Here is a 15,248-nt window from a genome sequence, read left to right on the forward strand (position 1 = left end):
ATTAAGTAATACTTGCAGCAAAGTAGAGGAGTAACATGCTCAAGGTTTTCTAGAGGATTTCTTGCTGCCCTAAATGACTTATTTAGATCTACTGGCACATAATTTGCTTATAGGGAGTAGTAATTTATTCCTTAGGAAGTAATGATATTTAGAAAAAAATGACAAAAATGCTTCATAATGAGTCCGATTTGAATTTTCAGGAAACCCTAATTTTCAATTGTGCTAACTTACTATTTCTAGGTGCCTCATAGGTATTTTACTATTGTAAGCTTACTTTATTTAGATGCCTCTTTGGAAATTGATAGGAACATGTCATACGTATTGTAAATTTTTTTATTAATCATTATTTAGTTAGCCATTTTGTGAAGTGTCCAGGCCATTTTACTTCTCTTAAGATTTTCACGTTTTCACTTATTTTCACAATTCTCAAAAAAGTGGTCTCAAAGGTAATAGAAATAGAAGCCAAAATTTCTATCCTTCTGTTATTACTACTTGTTACTTAAAAGTCTGTTTATTAAATAAGTTTATTTAGAATTGCAATGTTTTTGAATCTCTATTATTTTTTACTTTAACATTGCCATATGGCTATATTAGAGTTAGTTCACCTGTGACAGAAATAGAATTAACAAGGTGTTGAAGAAATGTGTGAAAAAAGAGTTAAAGTGAGCTTTGTGATAAGGAAGATAGGTGGGAGTCCAGGTTCTTGGAGCTGTCCCCTTACAGACCAGGTTACTGGCATGCCATTATTCCCTTAAAAACTTGTTTTGCTTGCATGGTGTGAGTTGGTGGTCTTGGTCCTTTTTGTTAAGAATCCATGATAAAATTAGATTTTTGTTGATCATCTTATGCTGCCGGACCGAGGATTCATTGGTAAAGAACCACTAACCTGTCCTCTCACCCCCAGGGTGTGAACGCTGAAAAGGATTAAGGCCCACTGTAGGGAAGCTTGCACTGAAGCCTGCACTGCCCTCTCCCCTGTTCTTTTCAGTTAAATAGAAGAAGATTTTTGGTTCCCATGAATATCAATCTGGTGCTTTTCATAAGCACCAAATTCTTTTAATAAGATGACTTATTTTTAGAAATCCAGTGGGCTAGAATACTGAAAAAGGATTTTTTTTTTTTTTTGGTATTTTGTGTTGACAGATCCTGTACATACTAATTTTTTTCGATGCACATTAGTTTGCTTTAATTATTGAATTTGGTGATTGATACAAACTTTTAAAAAATCAAGAACAAATTTTTATATGGCTAGGTTTGCTTGTCTAGTAGTAATTATAGAGTTTGGCAGTGTTAAATCTTATATTTCTTTAGAAATAGCTATCTAACAACACTGTGGACATAAACTCTTAACTTTGATTTCTAGGTGACTGCAATTATGAGGTGCTTTCTCTTCCTGTTTAAAGACTTTTAAGTAGCTTTTACAAATGCTGAGATGTATATTTTTTCAATATTTGCTAAATTGATGTTGTATTTGATCTTGAAAATATATTTTGATTTTGTTAGCTAAAATAAGTACAGAATATTAAACATTCTTGGTAGTTAAAGCTTTATTTTTCCATTTAATTTGAGCTTTTGTTGTTACTAACAAATCATTTGTGGCACAGTTTCTTGCTCCCTTTTTCCTTCCTTCCTTCCTTCCTTCCCTCCTTTCTTTCTTTCTTTCTTTCTTTCTTTCTTTCTTTCTTTCTTTCTTTCTTTCTTTCTTTCTCCTTTTTAAATGACTGCTAAGAATCTATATACTTGTCACCTTAGTGTCCTAGAAATGTTCCACTTAGATCAAGGGTTCCTTTCTGGTTTTGTATGTTCTCACCTGCTCCTCACTGTAAATCATTGAGATGTCAAGTGCAGTGATTAATTAAGCTGCACGTGCAAGTGCTTTTTTTCACCTGTCAAGCAGGAAAGAAGTCTTATCGCAAGATTAGATGTTGCTAATTCAGTTTTTTCTCCAGATTGTCAAGTACGTAGAAATATTTTATATTTAGATGCTTATTCAGAATACGGCATACCAGGGTTTGTTTGCTTTAGAATTCTTAAATGTCGTAAGATACAATTATTATACCAAACCCTATCATTAAACTCCTAATTAGAGGCAAAGAGTCAATTCAGAATTCCTACATAAATATTTTGGAATTTCAGGCTCATACTTTGTAATTTACCTTTTATCCAAAAACTGCTAGTTGATGTCAGTTATTTAAAGTAACTACTTTCAAGTTTCTAAATTAATTTTGTGTGCATCATATACACCATGAGATCCATTCCTAATGAGATCCATTCTCGCTATAGTATAGCATAGGTTTAAATTTGTGATGAAATGATGTTGATGGTATCTACACTTTTTTTTTTTTTTGCGCAATGAATATTTACTGAATGTAATGTTAAGCTTTTACTTTTTATACATTGATAGAAAACAACGGACTCGGAAAGCTTGTTCTCTCCTCCCTAGTTATTTCATTCTCCTCCCCCAGTTTTAAACATCAGTAAAAGTAAAACCTCAAATTGTATAGTAATCTTAATCTATTATTAAAAAGTCCTAGAAAGGAAGATTACAAGGTAGATTCAGGTCTTGAATCGGTTTTGCCATTGGTTTAGCAGCGGGTGGGCAGGCAGATGCCTGCTCAGAGTAGAACCTATTGCCATTTTTCACCATTGATAGAGTAGCCTTTCAGAGTCAATGAGCTCTGTCAATGTGAGCTTGTCAAGGCTACAACTTCATAGACCTGAGAGGCGGTTTGAGAGGTCAGCCCTTTTCAGGTTCGCTGTGATGCAAATGAACTTTAATGCTTAAACAACTATTGGAATTTTTATGTCTGCTCCTTGTTCTTTTTTCTTCACAAAGTCATTGACGAGACATTCAGTGCTTTTTAAATTGGAAGTTGCATTGTGCTAAAGACCTAGTACAGATTTACGGAGGGCTGAAAGCAGTTAGATCATGTTCTTTTCATGGTGCGATTAGAATCAAATCGATTTCCCTACAGCCTTCAGCATTCAGATGGCAATTTTAACAAAGCTTGGGGGCTAGACAAGGGACAAAACGACTGAACTGAATGTTAATTACACTCTGCAGCCTTATTTTCTTTTGATTTGGGGCTGACTGGCAACTAAATTAACAAAAAGTGTGACCATAACTGCTGCCCTATTTTCATTTAAAAGGAGAGCTGCCTCTAAAAGGCTATCTTTACAAAGAAACAAGTGAGGTCTGCTGATCATTGTTAACAAGGGCACTTTTTTTCCTTTAAAATTCTTGCCAAAAAAAAAAAAAAAAACCCACACAACTGTTAAAAAAAAAAAGTAATGTAATAAATTAGTCATTGGCGTATTATTGCTCTGAGTTAGGTGATTTTCTGATTCTTAGGACATAAGCTTGGAGAAAATAGTAATAGTGGGTAACTCATTGGTAGCTATGAATTATAATTGGCACCTATGTGACTAGTGTAACGTTAGTATGTACAACATGCTAAAAGGTAATGTGGTAACTTAGGTTACTGTATATACTTTAAATATTAACCATTTATTCTGTGACAAACTATTGAAAACCAGCTTGATCCCAACAATTTTTCACCTTGCTCATCCTTGCTTGACATGCAGATTTTCATATTTGATTCTTGGTAGGCATTTAGTTGTGCACATTAATAGCGCTGGGTGCTTTTTTTCCTTCCCTTGCAAGGAAGCTGCAGCTGCACCAAGTTGCAGTTGCTTCTGGTGGCAGCACCGTCCCTTTTGCACCTGCAGCTGTGTCAGTCTCATCCTAACACCTGGCATCATGAATTATCCTCTCCTTTATTCACACGTCCAGGCAAGACACGTTTCATGCTGCATGGTGTATATTGCAAAAATCAAGGGAACTTAAACATAAGTTTTTCAGTTGATTCCTTGAGCAGCTAGTAGTATTGATTTAAAATTTTGATTTTAATAATCACTTTTGTTGGTTTATATACAGTTTTGCCTCTGCTTGAAAATCTTTGTGGAATAATTAATAAACTAGCTTTTAAATTTGGATATTATTTTTAAGTGTGATGTAAAAGTTTGTTTTGATAGCTGATTGATTTTTTTATTAATTTTTAATTATTTTCTTTTTGATTTTACCCTAAAATCTTTTGTACTTTGTTAACTGATATTTAGATAACTTGTTTTAAAATCGATATGAAGGAACTTTTATCACTAAATACCGCAAAAATATTTTTCAAAGAAACGGGGATTAAAATGTATATCACTTGGTAGATTACATTAGCTTTTTAGACGTTGACAGTTTTAAACCAGAAGCTAGTAATTTTGAAACGGTTTAAAAAAGATACAGTGCTAGAGAATAAAGCCATATCTTTATTAAAATAGAGTACTACTTCTGGTCAGGTTACTATGCAGTACGAAAATGCTGAAAGTGTTCTAGACTACCATGTACTCAGTCACTGTCTTCTTACCTCTCTCCTTTTCACACAAAAAACAGCTGCAAAACAAAGTTTTTCTAAAACCAGTCAAGAGTAAACTTTTTTCTCATTTGTCTTCCAGACACGAAGATCGATTGAGAAGTTATTAGAATGGGAAAACAATAGGTTATACCACAAGGTGAGTACCGCAGGGAGCAGCTTCGTACTGTTGGGGTCTGAATTGCACAGTATGGAAACAGATGCTTTTGTTGAACTAAAAATATGAAAGGTGGACAAATGGGTTAGTCTGTGCGCTGCAATAAAACAGAGCTCATTTTTCTTCTTTTACTCTCCCACTTGTCTAGCTGTGCTTGCACTGGAGACTGAGCAAAAGGAAATGTGAAACGAATAACATGATGGAATATGTAAGTTAAAGGGCTGTTTTGTGAGTTTCTCTATTAAATGATCATTTATTTTGCTTCTGATCTTATTCTTTCCATGATTATTAATCAGCAAAGGTGTCAGGAGCTTAATCTCCTGAGTGCAAGGATTTTCTACGGTTCACAGATGCGTGGTTTCATGTGCAGGACTGATTTATAAAGTTATGAATGACTTGAGAACAAGGCTTCACTGTGTTCTGAAAAATAATAAATTAATTGCCAAGATAAAATAGCCTGAACATGTGTTGATGGAGTGTGAAATTTTAGATGCTGTATAAAGAATAACCACAACTTTGGTTACGCAGCAAGTCAGATATGGCTTTTTTATATAATGCTAATCAAGTTTCCAAGTATGGAAGAAAACCTTTCAACCAAGCCGTTGGAGCTTAAGAAACCTTTAGCCTTTATAGATTTTAACTGCCCATACCTCAGTGGCCTTTAAAGAATCTTTAAAAATGTTATTAGAATATTGTTTTGTAAAAATTAACTTAGAGGGAAAGCAGGAGGTGAGATGTTGCTCATCCTGTATTCTTTAAAAGACATCTAAGTGGTGCATGTATACAATGAATTTGAAAATTTATTCAGTATGGGATTTAACTTACTGACTCCTTGATTTTACCGGAGCGATTTTCCTTGTACAAAGTTGAAAATGCTGTAGAAAATCATGAATTTTTATTTACTCTCCCCTGAGCTCGAGTGCTTTATTTGAAATATGGAAAGGTTGTTATACTGAAAGAAAAAGATTTGTGAAGGGTTAACTGTTGAAAATTAAAGTCCTAGTCTTTGTGAAGTACCAGGCACATTTCTGACAAATTTTGTCTATTCTTTGAAACAGTACAGCCATCATAGATAGTATAGATTTGTGTGTGCATGTGTGAGAGAGTGTGTGTATGGATAAGAGATTGATTAAAACAGTGCTTAAATAGTTGCAAATTATCATAAAATCATTTTTCTCTGTAGCGTTTTCCCTTTCTTTCATTATCATACAGTCAAATCCCATTTCTAACCTTGAACAGAAAAGACATCTTAAAAATGTCGTTTCAGTGAATCAAAAATGTAGATTTTATCATTAGTTAGTATATCAGACATGTTAATTTATGATGATGTGAAAGTCACTTGATACTTTTTTATTAAAAAAAGTACACTCCAGTAACTCGTTTTGAGATTGACCTGTGAAAATGTTGGTCTTGTGCTCTCATGATGGTAAGAGAGTTTATGTATTTTGTGAGGAGGGATGAATATGTAGATTTAAAGGCTTTTGTGAAAAAATACTTGCTATATTTATAAACCCAAATAGTAGTGAATTTCTAAATTGACTTTCAAAAGTAAAACATAGGGGCGCCTGGGTGGCGCAGTCGGTTAAGCGTCCGACTTCAGCCAGGTCACGATCTCGCGGTCCGTGAGTTCGAGCCCCGCGTCGGGCTCTGGGCTGATGGCTCGGAGCCTGGAGCCTGTTTCTGATTCTGTGTCTCCCTCTCTCTCTGCCCCTCCCCCGTTCATGCTCTGTCTCTCTCTGTCCCAAAAAATAAATAAAAAAACGTTGGAAAAAAAAATTTTTTTAAAGTAAAACATAAAAGTTATTCCCAATGCTGTTATTTCCAGATAGAGCTATAAGAAAGTCATCCATTCATAAAATGTACTCATTATATTCATGCTTATTTTTATGACATATTTTATTAACTAAAAATAATTTACTAACCTTCCAAAACATTCTGAACTATGTGCTTTGTTTGTAAAATAGTTTAATTTATTACAAATTTTTAGATAAACACTTTTCCTCTAAAGCCATATTATTCTTACACCGTCATAGAAGATACCCAGAAGAGTAGTAAAAAGGAAAAAAAACCAGGGATGCCTGGCTGGCTCAGTCAGTAGATCATATAGGACTCTTGATCTCGGGGTTGTGGGTTCAAGCCCCATGTTGGGTATAGAGATTACTTAAAAATACAAATTTTGTTTTTAAACAAGGAAAAATACAGAAAAATTGCTACAAAATGTATTTTTTTCTAAATTTTCTCAGAGTACGTGTCATTTGTGATAGTCGCATGGTGGAATAACATAATTTCAAAAACTCCCTAAGAAATAATTTTAAAAAGTTAAGATAGCACAATAATTAGTAAGAAGAGAGTGCTTTGTTTTTCTAATGAATTGGGCCTTTTTACCACAGCTTTCTCTTTGACCTTAACTTTTCTTTAACTTACAGAAATTTCATTTGTTAGTTAAAAGAAAAGAATTCTTCTCGGTTATATTTTGAATACTGGGGACAATCTGGAAAAAAATAAACTTTATACCAACTTTTATCCAGATGCAGTAGAAGAAATATTGCAGTTTCTGTGGCCAGTTTCTGTGTGTGACTCTGAAGGAAAAGAGTTTCTAGGATATATTTTTTGAAAACCAATAATAATTGACATGTAGTCAAAGATAGCTTTTATTTTGTATTCCGTAGTTGTAGTATGTAATGTAATGCCTACACCTAAGACCTGAAATTATAAAAACTGCTTGATGAGGACATGTTTGAAATATAGAAGTATTTATTGAATGTTGACTCATAAGTTGTTAAACCTCAAATCAGGTAGTTTAATCATCAGATCTTAGAGCTGCACAGAATTTTGTCATCTAGTCCAGTCCCTTTATTTAATATGAGGAAACTGAGAAACAGGGGAATCTAGCTCAAATAAGAAAGCTAGACAGGAAGCTAGTGGACATTTTGTCAGCAAATAACAGGTCAGAGAGTGGCACCTAAGGCTTATTAGTATGAGATAACCAAAGTAGCGGAGGAATGTTTTTGAGCTGTATGTGGAAGAGCCTTCTTTATTGAGGCAGATCAAAAGTCAAGAGAAATGAATAGTGAAAATGAATGTTTCTGGCCTATTTGGCTAAATGTACAAGAGTGTCCAAACCTGGAGGTTACATCAGGACAAGTTTGTGAAAGAAAAAATGAGGAGTTGACCAAACTTGGAAGCTGTTCAAGTAATGTTTTGTTTAGCATCTATTTCATACAGAGTTGGAACAAGGGAAAGAATTGATTGTAATTTAAAGCAGCTCAAGATTGGAATAAAAATTAGCTCTAGTCAACTTGTGTTTTTCTGTGTTACTGTGTTTTTGTTTTTCCTAGTAAAAGGTCTTTTGGAACAAATTTAACCTTTAATTTTGCTAATACTTAGGAAGAAAAGGGCTTCTAAAAAAATTAAGAGATCCTTTATCAAGAGATCCACATATCCTGGTGCAGTAAAGTGAGAGCAAATCTAGAACCTAAAGACCCATGGAACTGGGTTAGGTACAAAAGAGGAAGCCTGAAGAAATAAATATTGGGTTGGCTGCAACCACGTGGTGCGGTAGAAAGGGCAAGGCTTAGGAGTTAAGGTAGCCCTTTGTTCAAGCAGTGACTCCACAGTCCATGATGTTATACCTGGTGGATCATCGCTGTCCTCATCTGTAAAATGAGATGCTAATACTTGCCTCGTAGAAAAGTTGTTGGGATTAAATAGATGGGTAGAGTATGAAACACTTGGTATGTAGTCCAGTTCTCATCCCATGACTGCTAGCTCTGGCTCCCTTTTCTTGTCACGCATGCATGCATTCTCCTTCAGAGGCAGCAAAATTGCTGTGAGCGACGGACTAGAATTGAAAGTTTTTGAGATAAAAATGTACTTAAATCTTTTTAAAACTTTTTTCTCTCCCTCTACAGGTCATCCTCATAGAATTTTTACCAAAGACACCGATTTTTCGACCAGATTAGCATTCACTTTATTTATAGAGACTTTCCAAGTATGTTGTCTTTCCAATGGTGCCTTGCTTGGTGCTCTCCTGGTGGTGACATAACATTGGTTCTACAGAATCGTGTGGTGTTTGTTTTTGTTTTTTTTTTTTCTGTTTTTGTTTTTTTAAATAACCGCATGTTCTAAGTGTGCATTTTTGTCAAACTTTGCAACAGTTATTTCATACAGATGTTTAATACTTAAGTTATTGTGCTCTTTTCTGTTATGTATTCTGATTTTCAAGGATTACTTTTTTGTATTATCGAAAAAATACATTTGAACTTAGCATAAAAAGTGGCCAGCCTTTTTTATTTTATCACCAAGGTACACACACAGTCCTCTATTTATTAATTCCATAATATAGAAGAACACTTTTGTAAGCCTCTACTTATCTATTCCAAGCACACTCTTTGTATTATTTTTCTTCCTTTTAAAATTTAAAATAGTTATTATTTTAAAATAGTAAGTTTTCTTTAATAGCTTTTTGGAATCTAACATATCCTTTTCCATACAATTCCTAATGCTCTGTTTACAGCAGAAATATCTGTTACGTTATGAAGACCTATCAACAAATTTTGAAAGTGTTTCTGTCTTCAGAGATAGTAAGGCAGTATTAAATTATTTTTAATAGAATAGACAAATAATGAATGGTATGCATGCACCTAATGGTTACTAGAGCTCAGGATCACAAAATATAGTAGCATTACAATCTGTGTATATTTTTGATCAAGATGATAATAATGGCCTTACTTGCGTTATTTTTTATTGTTTGTCAAATCTTCTATAGAAAAGTATGGAAATACTCCTTTTAAAAATTTCTAAGGAAAATACTTCTCCCAATCTAACATAATTGTAGAATGGATATATGTTTCTGAAAAGTTTTTGGAAGAAAGCAAAAGTTCTAGAATTAAAAGTAAGCTGGTGTTTAAATACCCCATTGATACTTAGAACAGATTACTATCGCTAAGAAACGGAGGACATATTTAGTACTGTTTTTATCCACTAGTTTGCTTTCAGTCCAGTTCATGTATACTTTTTTGACTGAGAATGCGACATGTAAGTTTGAATCAGATTAACATATTTCTTCTAAATATATACAAATATACATATCCCCCCCCTTTTGGTTGTACATATCTCCATGCATTTTAAAACTTTCTAAATTTCTGAATGGCCTCTGTGTAAATTTTTGTTTTTATAAACCTGAAATTATACAAGTTTTAATGTGTGTCAAGAACTTGTTCCATTCAACTGTGGTATCTAGCAATAATGTGAATAACTTTTGAAATTATATAAACTATGCTTACTAATTTGTATTAAGAATTGGTACCACTATACAGTATCTTTTCTCCTTGTATTAAATCTTTTAAATACCAGTTTCTTTAATTTATATACCTGTATTTTTTAAAAGTATTTCTCTGTACTTCTCCAGAGTACTGTAATTGTATATAAATTTGAAGAGTTGGAGTCTAGAATCTTATATCCTATATCCTATATTGGACATTAGGAACTATCTTAAAAACTAGGGTGTTGTTTTTGTTTTTTGTCTGAGAATGATTTGTTTCCATTGCCCCCCAAAACACTTTTCCTACGAAGAGTTCGAGTACAAAGATTCAAACACTTCTTTCTCGCTTTATTGACTTTATGTCCAGGGCACGTCCTACCACGTTAAAGTAGTGGAACTAAAAGGGAATGCTACTCAAAAACTAGTATTGCTGTATGGTTTCAGTGTGAAAAAGTATTAAGTGGAGAAGGCTGACTCTGCCTCAGGATTCAGAAAGAACAGAAAAATACATGTGTAGACACTGCAACACGTCTACATATTTTAGGTATTCCATATCAAAAATTTTGTAAATTTGTAGAGTACCATATTGATCAGCTTTATAGGAAGAACTATACCTATTTAGGCATAATTTTTTTCTCCTGTTATTAGTCTTCTGGAAATTAGAATTTTAAAATTATTCCCATGAGAATATTTTAACAGTAAGATAATATTCATAGTTGACAATATTTAGGAATAGGATTTTTTCAAGCTTTTCTGATTTTGAGAAGTATGTCAGTTGCTTTAAGTTCCCTAGAAATATGCACTCTCATATTTTCAATGTGTGTGTAGAAAAGAACGATGAATGATTAATATGTGGCATCACCATTAACCAGTTATACCTTGAGCAGTTCCATTTCCCCATTCGGCTTTTCGTTATTAGCTCCCGCGGAGCCCTCTGGCTTATCTTTTCTTGATTCATGAATCTAAGGGCCCATGTTACTAGAAGCTGAAATGTCAGAGATGCATATGTTGTGTGAACATTAGCCCAAAGGAAATATTTAAAATGGTAATTGTTCTTCAGTTCCTATTTTCTGACTTAAAGTTCCTGAGACATAAACTATATAGGTACTTTTTAAGTTGGCCAAGAAAAGGTATTATTGGCAGAAAATCTAATGTGTAGATTTTACATAGGCTAAGTGAATAACTGTGATCCTTGTTTATGTATGATTGGCATTTTACAGGTAGTCCATCATTCTTGTGTAGAAACATTTACTTTGCAAAGCTTATTATATTTTAATACATGACTACAATATAACTGGGTTAAAACGTATACTCTAAAACCTAATGACTATAGTAAAACTCAAGTGACACAGTTAGCTTCTAAGGCAGATACTGGCCCCATTCACAAGAGGGTCACCTTACCTATGGCAAATGGTCGTCAGATGCTTTATTAAGACTCTTCAATGACTAGGTTCCATTCATTTGAAATTCAAACATACAATTTGGGCCAAAAATCAAGAAGTGTTCAAACCTTTAATAGTAAGCAATGATTCCCTTTTCTTACTAGAAAAAGTACTTTTATAATTGAACAGTTTTAGAGCAGGAAGAACTACAAATTTCTCCATGGTTGTGTTCTCAATGTTATTTGCAGACGACTTCTGATTGCTTCTTTATACTAGTAGACACAGGCAAACTGTGTAAAACGTTGACAACATTCCATATCCATCTTTGGTTATAAAAGAATGATATTAATAGTGACAGGTACAGCTGGATTCACAGTTGCATGTGTTCAAACTACAGTAGTCTTACATGACATTATGTACATAGACTGTTTCCACTTGTATGGTATTCTGCTTTATGGTTACAACCTTGAGCTGCATGCCTGATTTTCACTGTAAATACTTGCTTTGGCTCGGCTGTTGGTCAGTAGTACTAAATCAGAAGTACAACCTGTTTAAAAAACTGTCTTTGACTGAATTCCAGCATCTAGTCCTGGACCCTGTTTCCTTGTCTTGTCCTATCCTACTGAAGTACCGTGGGTCCTTTTGCTGCCCTCTCGACGTCCAGATGTCCATGGACAGAGTTCACCATGCCTCTGTCTTCCTTCCCCAGTACAAATGGTAATTCTTTTGCGTTCTTGGCTAGGTGTTTAGAAGGCCAATTAAATTGAGTTAGTCACATTAAGTGATTAATGGCTGACTCTCTCAATTCTGCTAAGATGGTACTTGAATTTAAAAAATTTCCTGACTTAAGTTTCCCATTGTTGCAGTGGTACAATTGGTATTTTCCTTTTCATCAGACTATCAGTCCAGACTCTGCAAGGATGGTTGCAAGTGGGGCTTCTCAAACCACCATTCCTGAAGAAAGCTGATTTATTCATAGAGTATTAGAAAGAAGAGGCTCAAGGCCAATCCTTTGTTTTTATATATATATATATATATATATATTTTAATGTTTACTTTTGAGAGACAGAGCGGGTGTGGGGGAGGGGCAGAGAGAGGGAGATCTAGAATCTGAAACAGGCTCCAGGCTCTGAGCTGTTAGCACGGAGCCCAATGCGGGGCTCGAACTCACCAATGATGAGATCATGACCCGAGCCCAAGTCGGATGCTTAGCCGACTGAGCTACCCAGGCGCCCTAAGGCCAGTCCTAAACCAGACTATTAATCATCCCATAATAGTTGTGCTTAAATATACTTTTAGATATAATAGCCAACTTTATGTTATGTTAAGGAACATACCTTTTATTTAAGTTGAAATTTCAAGGTGATTAGTCTTTAAGGCTTATTATCTTGTTCTGTACTTTTACAGAGATTTTTAGGTAGTAACAAAAGAGAAGCTTAAATATTGTTTATATTGTGAGTCATAATTCTGTGCACTTGTTTCTGTAATCGGGGAGCAATACTGCCCTTCCTCCCACCATGGTAAATTGAAACAGCAGAGGCTGATTGTAGCCTTAATAGACAGTACTGAAAGCAGAAATTCAGAGTGCTAATCCTGATTTTGAATTTATTTCTGATGTTCTGCAAAATCATCAGATTACTTGGCTTCTTTGCATTTATTTTCATTTCCACAAAAGGAAGATACTATGACTACCTCATATTTTTAAGTCATTTATTTTGCTTTTATTTACTAAATCCTATATAAAAGTAAGTAGCTAGATGTTCAATAGTAACGAATGAGTAGCTTTTTGATTGAGTTACAAAGTCAGCAGAAATTTGAGTTACTGTCCAATTTTGCATTTAAAATTAAAGAGAGTGAGTACTCCTTATATATATAGTAATGATTTGCATGTTTAAAAATCACATAGACATTAAATATAATACCGGAGAAAGGTTTCTTTCTAATAAGACCCTTTAAGATAATAGGTACATCTCAGATACTTGAGCAAAACCATGCCCCCCCTTTAGTGACATTTCCTCTACTTCATAAAACATGGTGCTCGGAATTTGAGAGTTGAGTGCTTTTTTCTCTGTATGAAAGATAATATATTGCTTTCCTAGCTCTTTGTCAGAAATATTTCAGTAAACTAACTATACCAGGCATTCTTAATTTGGGCAGATAAGCCAACATTTTATTTTTAAAGAAAGTCAGCCAGCCTTTAAGAGAAGACAAGTAATGGATCAGTGTTTTGGCTACTCTTCTGGACCATAATACATTCTCAAACTGCAGATTTCCTCCTATTATCTTTCCTGCCGGTTTGTAATTTAGTATAGCTGGTTCCAGTTCTTTCTTGACACAAATACTATACAGATTTAAAATGTTCTAGAAGGAAAGAGCATTCTGTTCTCTCAAGAAACCTTTGGCACTAATAAAAAGACCACCTCCTTCTTTATCTTCTAAGTAGCAGCTTATTTAATTAGGTTAATTGCAATAATCTCATTGCATTGCTCTGAGGTCTTCATGAACAGGAGTTTGTATTAACTGAAGTTATCAAAGCCCTTTGAAAGTTCGTATTTCTCTTGACATTTGTCGGAGCTAATGACTGACATCTTGTCCTGGCAGAAGAGTTAAGCGTTATGAAGCTGGCAGTGGAAGCAAGGTAGACATGACTGGAAAGCAGTATGCTGAAATCTACTGGCCAAGAGAAGTAACTGCATTGTTATCCTACACTTTGGTTCCAAGGGGCAAAATTATGCGATGGCTGGGAATTGCACACAGCTTTACTGCTTCCTTTTTATACATTCTTTATGTATTACAATGGAATTTTTTTTTTTTAATTTGTTCTAGATAGTTTTCCTCGGCTATCATGTCCTTTGAGAAGAGAATGGGAGGCTACCTTGAATAAAGTATTCTTTTATTTATCTTTTATAATGGAAGTGTGACAGTTTTTTAAAAAAATACTAAATAAAGGATTTTAGGAATTTGTTCCTATATATATCCTTAAGGAGCATGGAATAGTTTTCACATAGAATAATCAGAAACTCATGATGGGTGAACAATTATGCAGACCCAAGATCAGGGTCCGTATTGTGTTTTCAGTTAATTCTAGTTACAATCAGGTAAGTCTAGTAACATTGTAAAAAATGAAAATGACCGGTAAAATATACAGCTGAATTTTAAAGGTATTTGTATTTTTCTTTCATTGAGAAATTAACACCATTGTCAAACGTCTGTTTTTATTAAAATTAGATTTTTGGGGGGTTAGATAAAAATTTGTTGACCTTCATAATTGTGAAGAAATATGTAGATGGGTTCTATTTGAGGCGATTTGCTTTTTGGTCACATGTTGGTTGCAGTAGGTTTAGTCTTATAAAATCAAGTCTTAATTGAGAGGGTTTTTCTAGTAAATGGATTTCTAATTTGAAATAGGGGACTTTTTTTACTTTTTCTTTACTTGCTTGCTTTGGCTAGCTGAGGTTTTGTTAAGTGAGTTGGTTTTAATGAGTGACTTCAGTGCATGTTTCTATGCTTGAAACTAAAATGTGGGCTGATTTACAGCATTTGGTCTTTGCAGACTCTACTAATATTAGATAAAACTTTAAGGCAATTTAGGTGAAGTTGAAAAAGAGAGCCTGGTACGTAGAGATCAAACACTTTAAAAGAAATTGGCCAAACTAAGGATGTCTGTTGAATTGACCATGTAAATGAATACACACACAAATACTTCTGTAGACATGGATTGTACGAATATCAGGGAATTAAATAATTGACATTATGTATATGAGTTTAGGAACCATGCCTAACAAACCTTTATATTTATGTATTCATAACTTGCACGTAATTAGAAAGAAGAAGAGGAAAAAATACAACTTATATATTATCTTTTTTCTCCAAAGATCTTATTTAAGTTGTTCCTAAATTTCAAAAGCCAATACAGCTTTAAAATAGGATTCTCAATTATCTTATTTAGGTTTAGCCTCGGTTTTTAAGCTTTCAGGGGGACACAAATAATTCTAATCACTACTCCTGTAAATATACATATTTAG

The 15,248-nt window shown here is 34.0% G+C and overlaps 1 protein-coding gene across 2 annotated transcripts in view; it reads left to right on the forward strand.

Annotated features, from left to right (window-relative positions):
• CHIC2 (cysteine rich hydrophobic domain 2) overlaps window positions 1-9,932 on the forward strand; it is a 54,141-nt gene extending 44,209 nt beyond the window's left edge. For both annotated transcript variants that reach the window (XM_043572667.1, XM_043572668.1), the window contains exons 4-6: window positions 4,504-4,560; window positions 4,727-4,786; window positions 8,490-9,932. In XM_043572667.1, the coding sequence (XP_043428602.1) occupies window positions 4,504-4,560; window positions 4,727-4,786; window positions 8,490-8,540 (168 nt within the window). In that variant the 3' untranslated portion in view covers window positions 8,541-9,932. The remainder of the gene's footprint in view (window positions 1-4,503; window positions 4,561-4,726; window positions 4,787-8,489) is intronic.
• The last annotated feature ends 5,316 nt before the right edge of the window (window positions 9,933-15,248 follow it).

This window comes from Prionailurus bengalensis, chromosome B1 (genome assembly GCF_016509475.1).
Source record: "Prionailurus bengalensis isolate Pbe53 chromosome B1, Fcat_Pben_1.1_paternal_pri, whole genome shotgun sequence".
Lineage (NCBI taxonomy): Eukaryota > Metazoa > Chordata > Mammalia > Carnivora > Felidae > Prionailurus > Prionailurus bengalensis.